The sequence below is a fragment of the Ictidomys tridecemlineatus genome, chromosome 3, assembly GCF_052094955.1.
Source record: "Ictidomys tridecemlineatus isolate mIctTri1 chromosome 3, mIctTri1.hap1, whole genome shotgun sequence".
Taxonomy (NCBI): Eukaryota; Metazoa; Chordata; class Mammalia; order Rodentia; family Sciuridae; genus Ictidomys; species Ictidomys tridecemlineatus.
In genome coordinates this window covers 60131387-60154893 of record NC_135479.1, presented here as the reverse complement: position 1 = coordinate 60154893, position 23507 = coordinate 60131387, and the positions used below count along the sequence as shown (strand labels likewise).

General features: G+C 36.5%; 1 protein-coding gene across 37 annotated transcripts in view; it reads left to right on the top strand.

Annotated features, from left to right (window-relative positions):
- Window positions 1-854: 854 nt before the first annotated feature.
- Window positions 855-23507, top strand: part of Pigl (phosphatidylinositol glycan anchor biosynthesis class L) — a 91712-nt gene continuing 69059 nt past the window's right edge. For 9 of the 37 annotated variants that reach the window (XM_040269598.2, XM_040269596.2, XM_021720561.3 and 6 more), the window contains exons 1-2: window positions 856-1131; window positions 12921-13020. In XM_040269598.2, the coding sequence (XP_040125532.2) occupies window positions 897-1131; window positions 12921-13020 (335 nt within the window). In that variant the 5' untranslated portion in view covers window positions 856-896. Of the gene's footprint in view, window positions 1132-12920; window positions 13021-23507 lie in introns of all 37 variants that reach the window. The other 28 variants (XR_013436376.1, XM_040269601.2, XM_078042950.1 and 25 more) reach the window with 8 other exon arrangements.

The window sequence follows — 23507 nt, the reverse complement described above, 5'->3', positions numbered from 1 at the left end:
AGCGACTCCCAAGGCTGAAGCAGGAGGATCCCAAGGTCCAGGCCAGCCTGGGTGACTAAGTGAGCCCCTCAACAATTTAGCGAGACCCTTTTCAAAACAACAATAACAACAACAACAACAACAAAAATCTGAAGGGCTAGGGATGTAGTTCAGTGGTAAAGTTCCTCTGGGCTCCACCCATACTATCCTCCTCCCATATCCCCTCCCCGAAAAAGAAATGGGTTAGAAAATGATGAATTAAAAAGAGGCGAGAAGTCTGCTTGCAAAACGTGGGAATTTTCTGTTATGGTGACACATGCCAGTAATTCCAGCGATTTGGGAGGATGAGGCAGGAGGATCGTAAGTCCAAGACCGGCCTCAACAATTTAGCAAGACCCTGTTTGAATATAAAAAAATTTAAAGCCTGGCAATGTAACTCAGTAACTTGTAAAGTGCCTCAGGGTTCAATCCTGGGTTCCTTCCACCCACCCACCCACCCCCCAAAAAAACCCACAAGATGTGGAAGTTTATTTTCAAATGCTTTTCCTTAAACACATTATATTGTGAGGCAGGACAAAGGTATTAAATTGGACCGCATCGGGTTCGGGTCAGCTCTGAAACCTAGCAGGCATAAGACTTCGTGTACAAAAGATGGAGAGAAGGTTGGGGATTTAGTTCAGCGGCAGTGCGCTAGCCCTGAGTTTGGTCCTCGGCTCTGAAAGAAAAATAAAGATGGAGAGAGCACAGTATGCTGAGAAGCTTCAGTGTCAGAAGACAAATCCTACTTTTAAGTCGCAAGCAAAGATGCACTCAAACGCTGAACGCGGAACGGAATTTCAGTGGGTGCGGTTTTCCTGCCGGAGTCAGGGTCAACTGCAGCCTTCCCAATTGCACAGGCGCAGTGCCACTTACCCAGCATGGAAGCGTTGTGTCTCGGCTGTGTGTTGGCGGCGGTTCTAACGTGGGGTTTTCTCTGCTTTTGCGACTCTGCAGAACGAATGAAGACTGCGGAGCAAGCAGGCCTGTTGAAATCCGGAAGCCGAACCCTTCTCGTGATCGCGCACCCCGATGATGAAGCCATGTTCTTTGCTCCCACAGTGCTAGGTTTGGCACGCCTGAAGCACCGGATGTCCCTGCTCTGCTTCTCTGCAGGTAGGAGGCCTTAAGTGATCGCTGGGAGCCTGGGCTGTGAGGGATTTGGGTACTAGTCAACCTCAATATACTCCTTCCCGAAGGGTTTTCAATTGTAGGGAGCTAAATGAATACAACAAAGGTCTTTCCTTTGAACTCCTTCCAGGCTGACAGGGAGCAGCTGGCCTCCCAGGTGAGTTTGGGGGGATGTCTGCAGCTTGCATACTCCACTCTCCGCTGGCAGGATTGAGGAGAGGAAAAGGAGTTTCTCACCATTGGTTCCACTCAGTGCCAGCATTTTCTTTGGGAACTGCGACTGTATTAGTTATGTTGGAACCTTTCATTTGCAGAATGGTCAAGAATAGTGATATTACTATGTAGTACAGCAAAAACAATTTATTCTGTATGGTGCCTGTTCAGTCCTTAAAATTTCGCTTCTAATAATAGCAAAGGACCTTCTTGCATGCTGGATCCGTATAAAGTTGCGTGTGTCAAACTGGAGGAGGGACTCAAGATAAATAGTAATTTTGTAGATAATTTTAGAGTTCATCTCTACCCAACTTTCCGTGAAAGAGCCATTCAACGAATAGGGATAGTATTCTGATACAGAAAACATCAAATGAGAAAAAAAAAAAAAGTGACCGTGGTGCTAAATCATGGCCTTAATTGCACAGCTGTGTAAATGAAGTAATCGAGCTGTATACAATATGTGGATTTTATAGTATGTCAAATTATATCTCAATAAATCAGTTGTTTTTAGTTGCTCATAACCTCTTTTCCTATTTGGTTTTGTTATTTCAATCCTTTCTATACAAATTTCACAGAAATCACATTTAATACAATTGTATTCTTTTCACTTAACATTTCTTTTTCACTTACCTAGCATATGTTAAACATTTATGGTAGGCCTATTCTGTCTGTCTCATGGAGCTCAATGTCTAAAATTGACTGTTTTAAGGCTTTGCATATAATTTGAATTCCCTAAGGCATACCAGTTTTACATTCTGAGTGGTAGTAATGAAGAGTATCTCTCTTACTTTTTTTCCCCGAAATTAATCGTTTATTATCAATAAGATTAAATTATCTTTATTATTTGTTGAGAATTTGGATCTAAGCACTTTTTTCTCTCTTAATGTTAAAGATATTATTTGCAAATAGTTGCAAGTAACAGCCTGATTTTTTCCTTGCTTTTAATCTTATTTATACTTCATACTACAACTATGGGAGTCAAATATAGGCAAGTTTTTGTTTCAAGATCTTCAAGAGAAGCCTGGATTTTATTTGCAAAATATTGTAGATGCAGTGTGATCTTTAATAAAGTTCTTATTTTTATGAAAAGGCTCATAAAAATTTAGTATCAGAAACCCAAATTTTTCCTGCCTCATTTTCTATCTTTTGTTTTTGTTTTTGTTTTGCTGCTGGGGTTCAAACCCAGAGCCTCAAACATGTTGGGCAAACACTCTACCATTGAGCTGAACCCCCAGCCTCCCAGGCTTTTTGTTGTTGTCGTTGTTGTTTGTTCTAATTAGTTATATATGGCAGTAGAATGCATTTTGACACATAGTACACAAATGGAGCATAACTTCTCATTCCTCTGGCTATAAGTGGTGCTGAATCCCACCAGGAGTGTAATCATACATGTATATAGGGTAATAATGTCCATCTCATTTTACCATCTTTCCCATCCCCACTTCCCCATCCCTCCCATTACTCCCCTCTGCACAATCCAAAGTTCATTCATTCTTCCCTATCCGCCCCCCTCCCGGCTTACTGTGGATCAGCATCTGCTTATAGGAGAAAAGATTCAGCTTTTGGTTTTAGGGGATTGGCTTATTTCACTTAGCATTATATTCTCTAGTTCCATCCATTTACCAGCAAATGCTGTAATTTCATTCTTCTTTAGGGCTGAGTAATATTCCACTGTGTATTTATATCACATTTTATTTATCCATTCATCTGTTGAAGGGCATGTAGGTTGGTTCCACAGTTTAGCTATTGTGAATTGAGCTGCTATAAACATTGATGTGGCTGTGTCACTGTATATGCTGATTTGAAGTCCTTTAGATATAAACTGAGGAGTTGAGTAGCTGGGTCAAATGGTGGTTCCATTCCAAGTTTTCTGAGGAATCTCCATACTTCTTTCCAAAGTGGTTGTACCAATTTGCAGTCCCACCAGCAATGAATGAGTGTATCTTTTTTCCCTCATCCTCGCCAATACTTATTGTTTGTATTCTTGATTATGTGCCATTCTGGCTAGAGTGAGATGAACTCTTAGAGTAGTTTTGATTTGCCTTTCTCTAATTCCAGCCTCCCAGGTTTCCCCCACCCCCTAATAAAAATTGTAATCCCAGCTACTTGGGACACTGAGGCAGGAGGATCTCAAATTCCAGCCCAATCTGGACAACTTAGAGAGACTCTGCCTCAAAATAAAAAAATACAAAGGGCTGAGAATGTAGCTCAGGGTAGAACACTTTCCTAGCCTATGCAAAGTCCTGGCTTCAAGCCATAAAAGAGAAAAAAAATGTGAGCATATACTTAGAAGCCAGCATTTTTTAAATTTATTTTTTATTTTTATTTTTTTATTTTTTTAATTTATAGATGGATACGATGCCTTTATTTTTTATTTTTTATGTAGTGCTGAGGATCAAACCCAGTGCCTCACATGTACTAGGTGTGTCTTTCATTATTTCCTCTGAATCTAAATTATCATTTTAAATTGTTCTATCTTGGATTTAGTTGGGCGCATTGGTGCGCACACTGAGCTACAACCCAGCCCCAGCAGTCAGCATTTTTGTTGTTGTCTTTCATTATTTCCTCTGGAATCTAAATTATCGTTTTAAATTGTTCTAACTTGGATTTTTAAAATTATATTTTAAATCACAACTCATTCAAAAATATGTATGGAACATTTTTCACACTTCTGACTTAACATTCTGATGTACAAAACAGGACACTGATAATTTATGACACAGTATAATGAAAGCTATGATGATGTAATGGAGAAAGTACTATGGGTACAAAATATAAAAATCCATTAATTCTCTTTGAGGAGACTAGATTAAGGAAAGTTTCTCCAAATAGGTTTTCTTTTGAGCTAGTCTTTAAAAATAATATTAGACTACCTATGACGCAGAGTAAGTCATTCTAGACAGTAGTAAAGACATCAGTAAGTCCTGAACTTGTATAAATAATTCATTCTAACTAGAGCCCCAGGTTAGGGAGAAGGGAGAAGCAGGGGAAAAGATAATTTTTTTGTTACTAATGCCTCTTTTAATCCTGTCAGTAACCCTGTGAAGAAGATAATACTATTATTCCCATTTTACAATTGTAGCAACTAAATCACAAAGAGTTTAAGTAACAACCAGAGTAGCTACAGCAGAGACCTAGGTCTCTGTAGCTTTTTTTTTTTTTTTTTTTTTGTTCTAAACCATTATACCCAATCTGCCTCTTGTATTGCTTTGCGTGCCATGTCAGTTATAAAATATCTGTATTGATTCCCAGTGTACATTTTTTAAGCTTTATTTTGTTTATTTATTTTGATGTGGTGCTGAGAATTTCTGCTATTTAAAAAAAAAAAAATACTTTGGCCTGACAATTTTAGGGAACTTAGCCAGATATGCTATCCCCCATTTAGAAGTTTGCAGTCCTTATGAGAATATAAACATCATTGAGAAGTCTTACTATTAAAATAAAAAAAGATCTAATTGGGCACAGTGGCACATATCTGTAATCCCAGCAGCTTGGGCGACTCATGCAGGAAGACCACAGGTTCAAAGCCAGCCTCAGCAACTTGGCAAGGCCCTGAGAAACGTAGTAAGATCCTATCTCAAAGTAAAATATGAAAAGGATTGGGGATGTGGCTCAGTGGTTAAGTGCCCCTGAGTTCAATTCCTGGTACAAAAAAAAAAAAATTAATTTTGTTTAATCCAGCATTTCTCAAATTTATGTAACCACCAAAATGCCCGCTAATATGCACATCCAATAATGCGGAATTGATATGATCAATTCTCTGTTTTAAAAAGCTTATTCTAAGGCTGGGGCTGTAGCTCAGTGGTAGAGTTTGCTTTGCACATGTGAGATACTGGGTTCGATCCTCAGCACCACATAAAAATAAATAAAGATATTGTGTCATCTACAATTTAAAAATATTAAAAGAAAAAAAAACTTATTCTAGCTGGGCACAGTAGTGCACACCTGCAATCCCAGCGGCTGGGGAGGCTGAGGCAAGGATGATTTTGATTTCAAAACTGGCCTCAGAAATTTAGGGAGGCTCTAAGCAACTCAATGGGACCCTGTCTTTAAATAAAATACAAGAAAGGGCTGGGGATGTGGCTCAGTGGTTAAGTAACCCTAGTACCAAAAAAAAAAAAAAAAAAAGCTTTTTCTAGGGGCTATGGTTTTAACTCAATTATAGAGCACTTGCCTACCAAGCACTATGTTCCATCCTCAGCATCACATAAAAAAAAAAATAAAAATAAAAGGTATTGTGTCTATCTACAACTAAAAAATAAATAAATAAACAAACAAGCTTATTCTAGTCTGGCACAGTAGTGGAGCAGGCTGTAATCCCAGTGGTTGGGGAGGCTGAAGAGGAGGATGAAGAGTTCAAAGATAGCCTCAGTATTTTGGCAAGGAGGCCCTAAGCAACTTAGTGAGACCCTGTCTCAACAAATAGAAAGGGCTGGGGATGTGACTCAGTGATCAAGGTGCCTCTGGGGTCAATCCCTGATACAAAAAAAAAAAACTCATTCTGATGGCAATGTGGAAAAGGTTTGAAAGGAAAGATTATAGTCAAGAATACCAATTCAGCCCATCATTTCCTCTCTAGATTGCAACTGCAGACTCAAACATTAGATTCCCTTGTATTTCTGGTCTATGTGCTGTTCCTTCAGTCTGACATTCCTATCTTAATTACTATAGCTTTTATAGCACTGCTATCTGATATGACCAGATTGCTTCGGGGCATGTTTGCTGATTTTGACTTTTTTTCCTTCTAAATACATTTTATAATTAGCTTGGTCATGTTCAAGGAAAAACTTTGCTGGCATTTTTATTGAAATTTCACTGACTTAATATAAGGAGACTTGACGTTTATATTGTAAAGTCTTTCCATCTATTATGATATGTCTCATTTATTTTGGCCTTCTTTCATGTCTGCTAATAGTTTCATTTTTGGTGTTAGAGATTAAACCCAGAGCTTCAAGCATGCACTTTACTACTGAACTACACCCCTAGCCCCAGTATTTTTCTTAGAAGAGACAAGGTCCTGCCATGTTTTCCAGATTGGCCTTGAACTTGAGGATCATCCTGCCTCAGCCTCCTGAGTAGGGAGGGACTTTAGGTGCCTACCAACATTCTAGGCTGTTAACAGTTTTATATTTAAGATCTTACAAATGTATGGAGATGGTAATTATGCAGTTTGTCCTTTAATCTGTGTCTAATGTCTAGAGGTTCATGTTTCAAATATTATAGTCTATGTTACCCTCTAGTATTTTGATAACCTCATTTCTTTAAATGTATAAAACACATATCTAATAATTCCAGTTTCTATAATCTGTATATTTGAGTCTGCTCTTTGTTCTGATAACTCATTCTGGGTGACACATTTCTATGTGTATTTTGTGATTTTTTTTTTTTTTTAGTAGAAGTAAACACATATTTCTCAGAACTGTATTTGTGATAATACTTTCATGATTTACTTTGGCCAGGCAGCTAAACACACCACCTACCTCAGAAGACTCTAAAATGTTAGATTGAGATTTTTCAGGCCACAGAGGAGGTATAAATTTAGGATCCAAAACCAGGCATATTAGTTGTCTAATATTATGTAACAAATTATCTGAAAACTTAGTGGCTTAAAACATTAAGAATACTTGTTCTTATGGTGTCATACTGAGAATACTGTCTCTGCTCAGTACCTTAATTGGAGGAACCAAAGACTGGAAACTAGAATCATTCGAAGATTCATTCTCTTAAGTCTCTGGCCTTCAGCTAGGACTTAGCTAGAGATACCAACCAGAACATCCACGTGTGGTATATCCAGTGTCTGTGTGTCTTAGGCTTCCTCACAGGTGTCCTGAGAAGGAATCTCTGCTGGGGGTAGTCATATTGTCTTTCATGACCTTGCCATAGAAATCATACAGTATCACTTCTGTTAACATTCTTCTTGTCAAGGAAATGTATCTCAATGATCTCTGTCTAGAATGGGCTTTTTTCTACTTCATCCTCTGAAGGAATTGCCTTTTGAAGGTCCTAGCTTTCGTATAAACATCTTATTTTTGTCTAAGCTTTTCTCCCTAACTTTAGATTGTCAACACACAAGTGCCCTAGGATCAACACAATAATACCTCTCAGGATTCACACTCACCTATTGTTTTGGTCTTTTAGAAAAAAGCCTTTGCTTTTCTGCTAGTTCAATCATACATCGAGAACATGTTTACCTTTATTTCACGTTCAGGTATTCTATACTAAGAGTGTTTCTCCAGGTATCAATACATCATGTTTCCTAAAGAAGAAATTATTTTTTTTGTTTCAGTTTAGTACCAGAGATTGAACCCATGGGTGCTATTTTATTTTGAGATAGGATCTCACTAAGTTGCTATGGACTTGCTAAATTTCTGAGGTTAGCTTTGCAATCTTCCTGTCTTAGCCTCCGAAGCTGCTGTTTTTGTGATAATACTTTCACAAAAGGTAAGTTTACTTACCTTTCTCTTATAACTAGCTTAGAATTTATATGCCACATCACCTTATACATACCCTCTATTTAAAACTCATCAACTGTGTAAGTGCATATGAAAATGTTGATGTCAGTGGGTATGGTGGTATACCCCTATTGTCCCAGCTTCTCAGGAGGCTGAGGCAGGAGGATCATTTGAACCTAAGAATTCAAGTCTGGGTAACACAGCAAAACTCTGTCTCAAAAAATAATAATAATTGTTGATGTCTTGCTGATTGCTTTTTTTAATTGGAGCATGTCACCCTTTTCAGAGCTTTTCATTATTTATGTAATGAGTTAGGTTTTTTGCTATAAAAAATAGGCAATTTGATTAAACAATGAAAAGCCCTAAAAGAAATGCTAATGAAACATTAGGGAAGAGATCATTTCAGAGACCAAAGAGAAAGAAATGCCACCGAGACAAAAAAAAAAAACAAAACAGTAAAACAGAGCCTCTGAATAGTAAAAAGAAAAGAAGCAAGTGTTTAAAAAGAAAGTACAGTAGTACTAATCTGAAAGAAGTATAGAGTGGGGCCAGGTGCAATAGCACAGACCAGTATACTTAAAATGATTAAAATGGGCCAGGCACTGTGGCACAGACCTGTAATTCCAGCAACTTGGGAAACTGAGGCAGGTAGATTGCAATTTGAAGTTTCAACCCTTACAACTTAGCCAGACCCTGTCTCAGGGTGTAACTCAGTGGAAGAGCGTCCCTGGGTTCAATCCTCAATATTAAAAAAAAAAAAAAAAAAAAGCATAGGATGGGAATCGTCAACAAATTTAATTCATTTTTGGTATTGAAAATACTTGCTGTAACATAACTGAGATGTGCTGGACTCTGTTCTGATTCTGTATACTTCTCATTCCATCTAATAAATAAATGCCTGCCATATTCAGAAAAAGATAGTTTCCCATATGTTTGGACTTGTTAATGACCAACTGCAAACAGAAAAGTTAACAAAAATTAACATTTCCAAAATTAAAGTTAAGATGAATGCAGTTTCTTTAGAAATAGTAAGACTTCTCCCAAGTACAGCTAGATTGGTTGATAATGGCATATGATAATGTCTTTCTTTCTTTCTTTTTTTAGTTGTTGATGGACACAATATCTTTATTTTTATTTGTTTATTTTTATGTGGTATTGAGAATCGAACCCAGGACCTCATACATGTGAGGCAAGTGCTCTACCACTGAGCTACAACCCCAGACCCAATGTTTCTTGATTTTAGCTGGATAGATGTATATATATTTTTTTATTTAAACAGTCCTTTAACTGTATTTGTTCATCAATTGTAAAGATATAATTTAAGTTTTATAATGATAACTAAATTAAAATATTTTTATTAATGTTTTATTAAGTTGTGGTAAAATATACATAACAAAATTTACAATTTTAAACATTTTTAAGTGTTCAGTTCAGTGGTAGTGAGTACATTCACAAGATTGTGTAACCATCACCTCTGTTTCATCATCTAAAACAAACACTGTAACCCATTAAGCAATAACTGTTCTCTCTTCAGCCTCTGGCAACTACCATTTTCTACTTTCTGTCTCTTATGAATTTAACTGTTACAGGTACCTCACACAAGTGAAATCATATAGTAATCATCAATTTATATCTATCTTAATGTTGATTAGAATAATTTTTTAAAATTCATCAGTGTTGTAGCAAGTATCAAAATTTTATTTTGTCTTATGGCTGAATATTTTATCTATATATACCAAATTTGTTTTTTCATTTGTCTGTTGGTAGACACTTAGATTTTCAACTTTTTTTTTTTTTTTTTTTTTTAAGAGAGAGAGAGAGAGAATTTTTAATATTTATTTTTTAGTTCTCGGCGGACACAACATCTTTGTTGGTATGTGGTGCTGAGGATCGAACCCGGGCCGCTCGCATGCCAGGCGAGCGAGCTACCGCTTGAGCCACATCCCCAGCCCGATTTTCAACTTTTTGACTACTGTGAATATGCTTCTTTGAACAGTGTTACAAGTATGTTTCAGTACCAGTTTCTAGTTCTTTTGAGTATATACTTGTGAGTACAATTGTTCAGTCATGTGGTAATTCTGTTTATATTTCTGAAGAATCTCCAAACTGTTTTCCATAGCAGCTGTGCCATATCACATTCCCACCACTGGTGCACTATGGTTCCACTTTCTTTTGTTTCTTTTCAGGACTGAGGTACACTCAGGGCCTTGTACTTGCTAGGCAAGCGTTCTGTTACTGAGCTGAATCGCCAACCCCAGTTCCACTTTCTTTATATCCTTTTCAATGCTTGTAATTTTCTGTTTTCAGAACTGTAGTCATCCTAATGGGCATGAAGTGATATGTTATTGTGGGTTTGATATGCATGTTCCTAATGACAATGATGAGCATCTTTTCACATGCTTGTTGGTTATCTTCTTTGGAGAATGTTTAGTTAAATCCTTTGGCCATTTAAAAATTTTTATTTCATTTTTGAATCATGATTTCTTAAGCTAGGGTATGTAGACACATTCTAATGGAAGGGAGTCAAGTCCTCTTGGTTTCAACTTCCTTTGGGAGCCCAGGCCTCTCTGTTTCAATAATACTGCCTCCTTCCTTTATCTTGGTAGTCACTTTTTGCTATCCCTAATCTCTTGACCACTTCACTGGTGCCTGTTTAGCCCTTCATTCTTTCATTGGTGATATATCAAAATCTTTGCATTAAATTCTCTATTACTGTATGATATGGTTTTTGTTATCCTGGGTAGACCTTGACAAAGCATAAGCTCCCTCATTTTATTTTATTTATTCATTTATTTTGGTATCAGGGATTGAACCCAGGGATGCTTAACCACTGAGCCACATCTCCAGCCATTTTTTATATTTTACTTAAGAGACGAGGTCTCACGGAGTTACTTAGGGCTTCACTAAATTGCTGAGGCTGGCTTTGAACTCACAATCGTCCTACCTTAATCTCCTGAGTGACAGGGATTACAGGTGTTGCCAACATTCCCAGCTCCTTCATTTTATAATGGGAAAAAACTTGGACCTTTTTTCTTCCAAATACTTTTTTTATTACTTGGTATTCAAGGGAAAACTGTACTGGAATTCCTGAAACTAAGAAGGAGGATCACAACAAGTTCAAGGCCAAACTCAGTAATTGTGCAAAAGTCTGTCTCAAAAACAAGATCCTGGGTTCAATCCCCAGAACCTAAAAAAAAAAAAGAATTTCTCCGAATTCATGTAGCTAGTGGGCAGCCAAATGTTGTAAGACCATAATACCTTGATTCTCAGTCCCTTTCTCATTCTAAAAAATTAAAACTTTCCAGCCAGACACATAGTGGCACATAGTGTAATCCCAGAAATTTGTGAGGCTGAGGCAGGAGGATTGTAAGTTCTAGGTCAGCCATAGCAATTTAGCAAGGCTCTAAGCAATTTAGTGTAACCCTGTCTCAAAATAGGGATGTAGCTCAGTGGTAAAGTGCCCCTGGGTTGAATTCCCAGTACTGCTAGAAAAAAGAAAGAAAGAAAACTGAGGGGAAAAGTATGTGGAAGACAGTCCAGAATTAAAACTGTTCTCTACAGTTTTTTTTAGGGTGTTAGCCTCTTTGTCAGATACAATGTAATGACTGTCTCCTATTGAGACAGTTCAGATCTAGGGTAACCCCAACTCAAGTTGAAGGGTTTCACATGGTAGTTTTTCTTTGAGTTACCTGTAGTAAGCAGAGCTTCTCTTAAAATTCTTCAAGAATACCTTCAGTATGCTGAATATTAGGGATGATACAAGTTTCATCACATGACTTTTAAGGTCAATGACATTTACAGGTTAATTAATAATTTGATAATGGAGAAAATTCATAGTTAGAAGTAAAATACTGGACATGATTACTTTCCAGGGAAAATAGAAGAAGGCATTTGACATATGATCTGGATGATAAAGATGAATTGTAATTCAGAAAGAAACAAAGAGGAAGCAGGAAGTAAAAGTAAAGATTCGTGGAAAGAAAAAACTAATTCAGTACCCAACTGGGTACACTGATATGTTATCTCAAATTACCCTCCAGAAAACCTTATGAGCTTAGCTATTTTAGAGGTAAAGAAACTGATCCCAGAAAGTTAAGTAACATGAATAAATCACAGGTCATTATTTGTTCGAAACTTGAATTAAAGGGGTATATTAACTAGGTAGTTGCTTACAGTGAATGTGCAATTTAAATGGTACCAATTTCATTATATTATTTATAAGACTGCAGAGGAGTCCTATATACAGAGGGAAGATTATTCTTAGGGACTGTAGTATATATGTTGGGAAAATAAAGAGTACAAAAACTTTGGATATACATAAAGTTTGGTTTTGAATACCAAACTTCAAGAGAGGATGTTTTCCCAAATGGTGCCTGTACATTTTCCTATAATACCCAGGAGTAGCACCCTCTTTTTTCATAAATGTTAGATAGTTGATGATTGGTGTGTGTGTGTTTGTGTGTGTGTGTGTGTGTGTGTCTGTGTGTCTGTTGTCTGTGTGTTTTGTTAGGGATCATACCAAGGGCCTCAAGTACACTCGACAGGCTCTCCACCACTAAATTATACCCCAGCCCAGGAGTCATAATTTAAAGCAGCCCAAACTAACAGTGTCACAGACCCCAACTGTCCTGAGTGATTAAATAAAGGTCAATTCTAAATCTTCAAATGCCTTGTATTCCCTTTATGACTGAAATGCAGATGACAAGCATACAGTTAGAGAGACAGACTGACAAGCATGTAAATGATGATTCTAAAGAGTATACTGCTGGGGGGCTGGGATTGTTGCTCAGTGGCAGAGCACTTGCCTCACAAGTATGAGGCACTGAGTTCCGTCCTCAGCACCACTTTAAAATAAAGGTATTGTGTCCATCTACAACTAAAAAAAATAAATAAATAAAAGAGTATACTGCTAGTAGTCTTCTCATAGGAATAGTTTATAACAAGCTTAAGTATTACATTTTTTTCAACTCCTTATTATAATCACACATTTTTCAGGTAGCTTAAATCCTATAGGGAACAAATGGGATGAGAATAAACAGGGAAAAGAAGAAGAAGAATAAACAGGTCTCCACTGTTAAAGAAATCTACTACTATATTTGTTATTCTCAGGAAATTACTACAATCAAGGGGAGATTCGTAAGAAAGAACTTTTGCAGAGCTGTGATGTTTTGGGGATTCCAACCTCCCGTGTTATGATTATTGATAACAGGTAATTTATCTTTTTTTTTTTTTTAAACACAAGTGGAGCACAACTTTTCATTCCTCTGGTTGTGCACGATGCAGAGTCACACCATTCATGCAATCACACATGTACATAGTGAAATAATGTCCGTCTCATTCCACCATCTTTTCCACCCCCACTCCCTCTCCCTCCCCTCTGCCCAATCCAAAGTTTCTCTGTTCTTCTCCCTCGCCCTTTATAAATCAGTATTCACTTATCAGAGAAAACACTTGGCCTTTGGTTTTTAGGGATTGGCTTACATCGCTTAGCATATTCTCCAAATCCATCCATTTACCCACAAATGCCATAATTTCATTCTTCTTTTAAGGCTATATAAAATTCCAGTGTATGTGTGTGTGTATGTGTGTGTATATATATATATATATATGTATGGTGTATATACACGGGTGTGTGTGTGTGTGTGTGTGTGTGTGTGTGTGTATGTGTGTGTTTTGTTAGGGATCATATCAAGGGCCTCAAGTACACTCGACAGGCTCTGTACCACTAAATTATACCCCAGCCCAGGAATCATAATTTAAAGCAGCCCAAACTAACAGTGTCACAGACCCCAACTGTCCTGAGTGATAAAACAAAGGTCAATTCTAAATCTTCAAATGCCTTGTATTCCCTCTATGACTGAAATGCAGATGACAAGCATACAGTACACACACACACACCCACACACAAACACACCACAGTTTCTTTATCCATTCGTTTACTGAAGGGCATCTAGGTTGGTTTAGGTATTGTGAATTGAGCTATAAACATTGATGTGGCTGCGTCCCTGGAGTATGCTGATTTTTAAGTCCTTTGAGTATATCCCAAGGAATGGGATAGCTGGGTCAAACTGTGGTTCCATTCCACGTTTTCTAAGGAATTTCCATGCTGCTTTCCAGAGTCATTGCACCAATTTGCCTCCCACCAGTTTATGGTTGCTTGTATTTTCTTTTTGACTAGAGTGAAATAAGATCTTAGAGTACTTTTGATTTGCATTTCTCTGATTGCTAGAGATGTTGAACATTTTTTCACATACTTGATGATTGATCATATTTCTTCTTCTGTAAAGTGTCTGCTTAGTTCCTTAGCCCATTTATTGATTGGGTTATTTGTTTTTTTGATGTTAAGTTTTTTGAGTTCTTTATATATCCTGAAGATTAGTGCTCTAACTGGATGTGTGTGAGATAAAGATTTTCTCTCATTCTATAGGCTCTCTCTTCACATTATTGATTATTTTCTTTGCTGAAAAGAAGCTTTTTAATTTGAATCTATCTCATTTATAGATTCTTGATTTTATTTCTTGTGATTTTTTTAGGAGTCTTGTTAAGGAAGTCAGGTCCAAAGCTGACATAATGAAGACTTGGGCCTACTTTTTCTTCAGTTAGGTGCAGGGTCTCTGGTTTAATTCCTAGGTCCTTGGATCACCTTGAGTTGAATTTTGTGCAGAGTGAGAGATAGGGATTTAATTTCATTTTGCTGCATATGGATTTCCAGTTTTCCCTACACTATTTGTTGAAGAGGCTATCTTTCCTCCAATGTATGTTTTTTCCCCTTTGTCTAGTATGAGATAACCGTATTTATGTGGGTTTGTCTGTGTGTCCTCTATTCTGTACCATTAGTCTACATATCTGTTTTGGTGCCAATACCATGCTCTTTTTGTTACTATAGCTCTGTAGTATAATTTAAGGTTGGGTATTGTGATGCCTCCTGCTTCATTCTTCTTGTTAAGAATTTCTTTGGCTATTCTGGTCTCTTATTTTTTCCAAATGAATTCCATGATTGCTTTTTCTATTTCTGTGAGGAATGACATTGGGATTTTAATTGGAATTGCATTAAATCTGTATAAAGTATAACGCTTTTGCTTTTTTTTTTTTTTTTTTTTAGTAGTGCTGGGGATTGAACCCAGGGACTTGTACATGTAAGGCAAGAACTCTACCAACTGAGCTATATCCCTTGCCCCTGTATAACGCTTTTGGTATTATGGCCATTTTAATAATATTAATTCTGCCTATCTAAGAACAAGGGAGTACTTTCTATCTTTTGAGGTCTTCTTTAATTTCTTTAGTGTTCTGTAGTTTTCATTGTAGAGGTCTTTTACCTCTTTTGTTAGGTTGATTCCTAAGTTTTTTTTGTTTGTTTGTTTTTGTTTTGTTTTGTTTTGTTTTTGGTGTTGTTTGTTTGTGGCTGTTGTGAATGGGGTAGTTTTTCTAATTTTCTTTCACTGAAGTACAGAAATGCCTTTGATTTATGGGTGTTGTTTTTATACATTGCTACTTTGCTGACTTAATTTATTAGTTCTAGAAGTTTTCTGGTGGAATTTTTTGGATCCTCTAAATATAGAATCATGTGGTTAGAAAATAGTGATAGTTTGAGTTCCTTTTTTTCCTAATCATATTCCTTTAATTCCTTTTCATTTGCTTAATTGCTCTGGCTAGAGTTTCAAGTACTATGTTGAATAGAAGTGGTGAAAGAAAGCAGGCATCCCTGTCTTGTTCCAGTTTTTAGAGCAAATGCTTTCAATTTTTCTCCATTTAGAATGATGTTGGCCTTGGGCTTAGCATAGCTAGCTTTTACAGTGTTGAGATGTGTTCCTATTATCCCTATTTTTTTTTTTTTTAGTGTTTTGAACTGTATTTTGTCAAATGCCTTTTCTGCATCTATTGAGATGTTCATGTGGTTCTTATTTTTAATTTTGTTGATATGATGAATTATGTTTATTGATATCCATATGTTGAACCTACCAACCTTGCATCCCTGGGATGAACCCCACTTGATCGTGGTGACTATCTTTTTTTAATATGTTTTTGGTTGCAATTTGCCAGAATTTTATTGAGAATTTTTGTATCTATGTTCATCAGCGATATTGGGCTGAAATTTTCTTTCCTTGATGTGTCTTTGTCTGGTTTTGGTATCAGGGTGATAATAGCTTCATAAAAAGAGTTTGGAAGGGCTCTCTCCTTTTCTATTTCATGGAATAATTTAAGAAGTACTGGTATTAGTTCTTCTTTGAAGGTCTTGTAGAACTCAGCTGAGAATCCATCTGGTCCTGGGCTTTTCTTGGTTGGTAGGCTTTTGATGGTGTCTTCTATTTCCTTTCTTGAAATTGATCTGTTTAAATTGTATACGTTGTCTTGATTCAGTTTGGTTAGATCATATGACTCTAGAAATTTATGTCTTTGAGATTTTCCATTTTGTTGGGAGTATAATTTTCGAATAATTTCTAATATCTTCTGTATTTCAGTAGTGTCATTGTGATATTGTAATTTATCTTTTAACAATGTAGAAATTAGCAATAAATATGTAGTTATGCATTAAAAAAAACAAAAAAATAGTATGGGTAGATAAAAACATTGACAATTCTACTTAAAACTATTTCACATTTATTTTTAAATGACATGGAAATTATTTTCTTCAACATGTGTTCAGGTGTTTTTGTCTTCTTATAGATATTTCTCTATATATCTATGTCTTCAAAATTTTTTTATTATAATTTCATAACCACACAAAAGTATAAAGAACAGTACCATGAACTCCCATATGCCTATACTACCTAATCCCAGTAATATCCCACTAATTTACTTTACTTGCTTCAACTATCCCCACTTAACATCTTATGTGTACATGAAGTATGTTGGGTTTTTTTTGGTGGGGGGTGGTACCAGGAATTGAACTCAGGAGCACTCAACCACTGAGCCACATCCCCAGCCCTGTTTTATATTTTATTTAGAGACAGGGTCTCACTGAATTGCTTAGTGCCTCACCATTGCTGAGACTGGCTTTGAACTCACCATCCTCCTGTTTCAGCCTCCCGATTATAGGCATGCACCACCACACCAGCTATGAAGTGTGATATATATATATATATACACACACACACACACACACACACACATACATATATACATATATATATATATATTAGTTGTAGTTGGACACAATACCTTTATTTTATTTATTTATTTTATGTGGTGCTGAGAATCGAACCTAGTGCCTTACATGTGCTAGGCGAGCGCTCTACTGCTGAGCCACAACCCCAGCTCAGCTATGAAGTGTTTTAAAGAAAATCCCAGACATTAGGCTATTTCACCCTTACATACCTAGGCATGCAAAACTAAAGAACATGAAAATTTGTCTATGGCTATAATGCCATTATCATCACATCTAACAAAATAAACAATAACTAATTCTTTGGTATCCTCCAACACCAAGCCCATATTGAAATTTTTCCAGGTAACTCAAAAACATTTTTACAGTTGGTTTATTTAAATCAGAATCTAAACAAGGTATATACATTATAGTATATTAATATTCTGCATTTAATTTTCCTTTCCTCCATGTCATTGATTTATTGAAGAAAATGAGTTTGTTTTCATATAGAATATCCTATATTCTGGATTTGTCTGTTTCTTCCTGGTATAGTTATTCCTCTATCTTCTGTATTTCTTATTCACTGGAAATTAAAGCCCGATTAGATTTGGGCAACAAGATTACTTCATAGGCTGTTCTGTGTACTCATATCACATTGTATCAAGAGATACAATAGCTGTTTCCTTCATTTTAAAGAAACCCATCAACTCTTTATGTAATGTTCTTATGATTATAACCTGAATCATTAATTAGAAGTGATAAAATAGTGGGTTTTTTAAAATCTTTATTTATTTATTTATGTGGCGCTGAGGATTGAATCTCATGTGTGCGAGGCAATTGTCTCCCATGTTACATATGTACTAGCTGTAATTCTTTTTTGCAGCACTTTCGTAATTAACTTGGGACTATTTAACTACCTGCTATATAATTTAAACCAATAAGGCAATATATTTATCTTTCCCTCTAATTGATGTTCTCAGAATAAGGAATTGATGCCCTAATTGTGATCCATTGTTTCTTGGACGATAGGGGACACTTTTTGATTTCATTAGAAATGTATGTGTTTTTATATATTCCATGTTTTAGGTTCAGTTATGTTTATGGTTTAGATGTGAGGTGTCCCCTAAAAGCTCATGCATGAAACAATGAAAGTTCAGAGGTCAAATGACTGGGTTATGAGAGCTTATTTAAACTAATCAGTACATTAATCTTCTAATAAAGATTACCTGTGTGGCAACTAAGTGGATAGGATGTGTCACTGGGGGCATGCCTTTAGGGTATATATTTTGTCCCTGGTGACTAGAGCTTTCTCTGCTTTTTGGTACATGTTCTGAGCAGCTTTCCTCCTCAACACCTTTCCACCATGATGTTCTACCTCACCTCAAGAGGCATAGAGGGGCTGGGGCTGGGGCTCAGCGGTACAGCGCTTGCTGTATGTGTGAGGCGCTGGGTTTGAGCCTTGGCACCACATAGAAGTGAATAAATAAAATAAAGGTATTGTGTCCAACTACAACTTAAAAAAAAATGGTGACTATTTAAAAAAAAAAAAAAAAGGCATAGAGCAACAGAGTTGGCAGTCTCTGAACCCTGAATGCCAAATAAACTTTTCTTCCTCTAAAAAATGTTCTTGGGGCTGGGGCTATAGCTCCATGGTAGAGTGCTTGCCTGGCACATGTGAGGCACTGGGTTCAATCCTCAGCACCACATAAAAATAAAGACATAAAAGGATACTGTATTCATTTACAACTAAAAAATATTTTTTAAAAATGTTCTTGTTAGGTCTTTTGGTTATAGCAGTGAAAAAGTTGACTAAAACAGTCATCATGTTCTTTAATTCCTAAGTTGTCTATCTCTGGCTAGTGAACTTCTTCATGATGGTTCGTATATATTCTGATGGCTCTCTTACATCTTTTATGATTTATGGACAACAAGACTTTCCAGTACCTTCTAATATGCCTCCCTGCCCTAATTCTGAAATCAGTCATTTCTCCAGGAAGCCTTGGTATGTCTTAGTAAGGAATGATATTTGAAGACTATAACCAACATCTAGGAGTATTATTTGCTATAGAGTTGTTATTTCTCATTGCTACCTGACCCTTATAGTGAATAGAGCTAGGATATATCTTTTTTTTTTTTTTAAGGGGAAAGAAAAACCAGTAACTTATACTGATGATTATACTTCAGCATTTATATTTTAGGGATTTTTGCTTAACATCTTTGATTTTTACAATTGAATCTTTACTCTTACACTGACCATCTTGCTTTCCAACAACACAAAAATAATTACTTGTTTTCTTTAACCTTAAGAATTTCACAAGACATAGAATTAAAAAGTCTTCTATTATATATAATATTCAGAAGAGCAGATGTTGGAAACCAGAGTTAAATATAACTGTCTGTAATTCACTTCAAAATAAGTGAGAAAACCAGGTGTGGTGGTGCACATGGGAGGCCAAGGCAGGAGGATTGCTAGTTCAAAGTCAGCCTCAGCAATGTTGAGGTGCTAAACAACTCAGTGAGACCCTGTCTCTAAATAAAGTACAAAATAGAACTAAGGATGTGGCTCAGTTGTTGAATGCCCCTGGGTTCAATCCCCAGTACCAAAAAATAATAATTAAAATAGGGCTGGGGATGTGGCTCAAGTGGTAGCGCGCTCGCCTGGCATGCGTGCGACCCGGGTTCGATCCTCAGCACCACATACCAACAAAGATGTTGTGTCCGCCGAGAACTGAAAAATAAATATTAAAAATTCTCTGTCTCTCTCTCTCTCTCTCTCTCTCTCTCTCTCTCTCTCTCTCTCTTCTCTCACTCTCTTAAAAAAAAATAATTAAAATAAGTCAGGAAATATGTGCATATGTATATATGTATGTGTGCATACATATACCCATATATGCATGTACACATACATTTTATATATATATATATGTATTTATACACACATATTTTGTATATACACATATGTACACACTCGTGTGTGTATATATAATAAATTAGCCTAAAATGGCAAGTGTTAACAATTTGAATCTTGGTAGAAGGTACAAGAGTATTCATTATACTCTTTTTTAACTTTTCTATTTGAAAATTTTTATAATTTTTTAATGTACCATGCATACTACATGCCTTTTCTCCTATTTTCTGGCATATATGAAAATATTTTACTGTGTGTGTTTCTGACTTGCTTCTTTAACTTAAAAAAAAAAGCTGGCATTTTTAAGTTTTACATTTTAGGCTTCAAAATCTGTTTCTGGTGAGCAAGATAGCTTTTGGAGTTTATTATAAATGAGGGAGACACAGTTCATTTGGCTTACTAGTAAGTGGTTTCCCTTATGTAGATTCCAGATGAACAACTATGGACCAGAGAAAAGCTGTCAAATAAGAAGTTGTCAAGTCTGTACACAAAGAATATCCTCATCACCCTCATTCACCACTTATTTATTTTTAATTTCTACATTTTTCCAACAAATGTGATCCCAGTTGTTTTTTGGTTTGGTGTGTGAGTTAGGGTTTTGTTTTTAGAGCAGAACCAGTACATTATTAGATGAGTGAAGGGAGTTACCACCAATAGGCACACATCCTAGGAATGTATAAAAAGCTAAAAGTGGTAGTTAGTCTCTGTGAGTAATAAATTACAAATGAATGCTCAGTCGGCTGGGATCCAGTTAGGTGGCTTTAACAGTAAGAGTTGTCCTCTTTCATATGAAGTCATCCAGAAGCAAGATTAAGTCCAGTGTGTCTCAATAGCATCATTAAAAATTCAAGTCCTTCCCATTTTTTACCGTGGCTATTCTATCAAATCAACACACCTCTCCTTGTGGTTACAAAGTGATTGAAGTAGTTTCAGATGTGGCATGTAAGCACAATTGTGTCCTGCCAAGAAAAGGGATATTTTCCTCCCACACATTTCTTTATGTTATGGAGAAAAAAACAGAAATCCCATTGGACTTTCTCTCAAGTCTCCTGCCCTGCATGGCTTACCACCACCACCTATGGTGGGAAGATAGTATTACCTTCCCAGCCACTGTAGCTGTTGTACACTAGGCAAAGTGGTATCTAATTTTTTCAGATTTTGTAATGCCAACAGGGTGTTAGGAATGGCTATAGGAAGGGAAAAGTGCTTAATTAGTTTCACTATGTTGAAAAACATGTATACTTTATACTCCACATAGACTTTTATTTTTTGTTGAGCTAGATTAATGAAGATCTAGGGGATTGACTTAGGCTGGAGCCTAGGTATACAACAACTTGGGTTTCAGAGCAAGGAAGTGTACTTCAAGTGTCAACTCCATAGCAAAAATGAACAAAAGGTAGGTTAAGTAGAGGGAATGAATGAAAGCAGCCCAAAAAGAAGTAGGGTGGTACTTGGAGATCTGCCTACCACCTTTAGAATATCTACAGTAGAGTTTGGAAGTGGGAAGAAATTATCAGTGGCTCTAAATTTTTTAAGAACACCTTGTTGAGAAAAATTCAATGGATTGTTAGGCTTAGATTGGCTCTCTGTATTCTTCATGAACTCAGTCATTCTCCTTGAGGTTCCTTTTTCATTCCAACTTCTTTAGTTAACTTTTCCCACTCCACACACTCATAAACACACAAGAATGGGAAATGCAGTAGAGTTCAGGTAAGCTAAGAATGAATTAGCCTTGGCGAAATATGCATCTCTTTCTCTTTGAACATTACATCAGTATAGAAAAGTGAACTGAATAGTGGAGAAGGATAATGAGTTTTATGCTTTAGAACAATCACCGATAATGGCATAAATTGAAGAGATTAGGATCATAGATCAGTTAATCTATTGCATTTGTCCTGGTAAAAGGAAAATATCTCAATTTAGAGTAACAGTGTCTGAGATGGAGATGATGGTATAAATCAAGTCTTACTTAAGAGGTTGTAATGGCAAGATTTCAAGGAATAGAATTTGAGATAATGGAAATCCCCCTAGACTTAAGAGTGGATAAAGATTAGCTAGGGTAGTATGCAAAGGATAATAGATGAGTTAACAGGGAAATAAAAGATTAGACATCCTTATTTATTTAAATCTTTAAAAGGAATGAGTTTACCCATAGATAAGTTGGAGTGATAAGAGAGTAAGGCTCATCAAAAGGAAAAGGAAGTAAAAACACAACAATGATAATAAAAAGAATTCAAAGTGTGGTGTCCTATAAACTGAGATGTGGGGAGAGGATACTTCAGAAAATTATACGGAAAAGGAGACTTGCCTGCCCAGTGTTAAACAAAATTAGCATCAGATGGTATAGAATATTGCATCCTGCTTTTTTCCCACAAGAGCACTGATCATATTCCCATGCCATTAAATAATACATAAGCCTTTGTAAATCAGACAATCTTTTATTTATATTCAAACTTCACATCTAATGTGATTGACAGATTCTAAATTCTTCTGAAACTCAGGTTTGTTCTGTTGTAATAACCAAATGAACTTGTATACGTGGAGCACTTAATATGTATTGTTTAAAACATATGAAGTATGATAACCAATTTTGTTTAAAATTAAATTAATGCTAAATTATTTAGATTTGATAACATGAATTCTTCATGACATAATATATGAGACTTTAAATATCTATTTATTTATTTATTCATTTATTCATTTATTGTTAGCAGGGATTAAGCACAGGAGTGCTTAATCACTGAGCCACATTCCCATCCCTTTATTTTATTTTATTGTTTTATTTTATTTTATTTTAAGACAGATTCTCACTAAGTTGCTTTGGGCCTCAATAAATTGCTGAGGCTGGCTTTGAACTTTCTTTTTTTTTTTTTAGAGAATTTTTTTTTTTTTTTAATTTTTATTTTTCAGTTCTCGGCGGACACAACATCTTTGTTGGTATGTGGTGCTGAGGATCGAACCCGGGTCGCACGCATACCAGGCGAGCGCACTACCGCTTGAGCCACATCCCCAGCCCTGGCTTTGAACTTTCAATCTTCCTGCCTCAGCCTCCTGAGCCTGTGGGATTACAGGCGTGTGTTACCATGCCTGGCTTAAAAATATTTTAGATGAGGCTAGGGTTGTAGATGAATGGTGGAGCTTGCCTTGCACGAATGAAGCACTGGGTTCAATCCTCAGTACCACATAAAAATAAATAAGTAAAGGTGTTGTGTCTGTCTATAACTAAAAAAAAAAAAAAAAATTTTTTTTAAGTGGAATTGAACATTTAAAACATATATATATTTTAGGTGATGCCCATCAAATGTAGGAATCTACCTTATTATGTTAAGTGCTTTCATTTTAAAAAAGCTCACCACTTTTAAGCTGCCAGTTCCATTTGACAACTGTCAAGGTTTATAGGAAACCCCAAATCTACTCACATTTTGATACTAGCCAGATAGGTAAGTGGGTAATACTTAAGTCCCTTCCCTTCCCTTCCCTTCCCTTCCCTTCCCTTCCCTTCCCTTCCCTTCCCTCCCCTCCCCTCCCCTCCCCTCCCCTCCCCTCCCCTCTCTTCCCCTCTCTTCTCCTCTCTCTCTCCCTCCCTCTCCCTCTGTCTCCTCTCTCTCTCTCTTTCATCTCTCTCTCCTCCCTCCCTCTCTCCCCTTTCCCCTTCCCCCTCCCCCACTCCTCCTCCTCCTTCTTCTTCTTCTCCTTCTCTCTC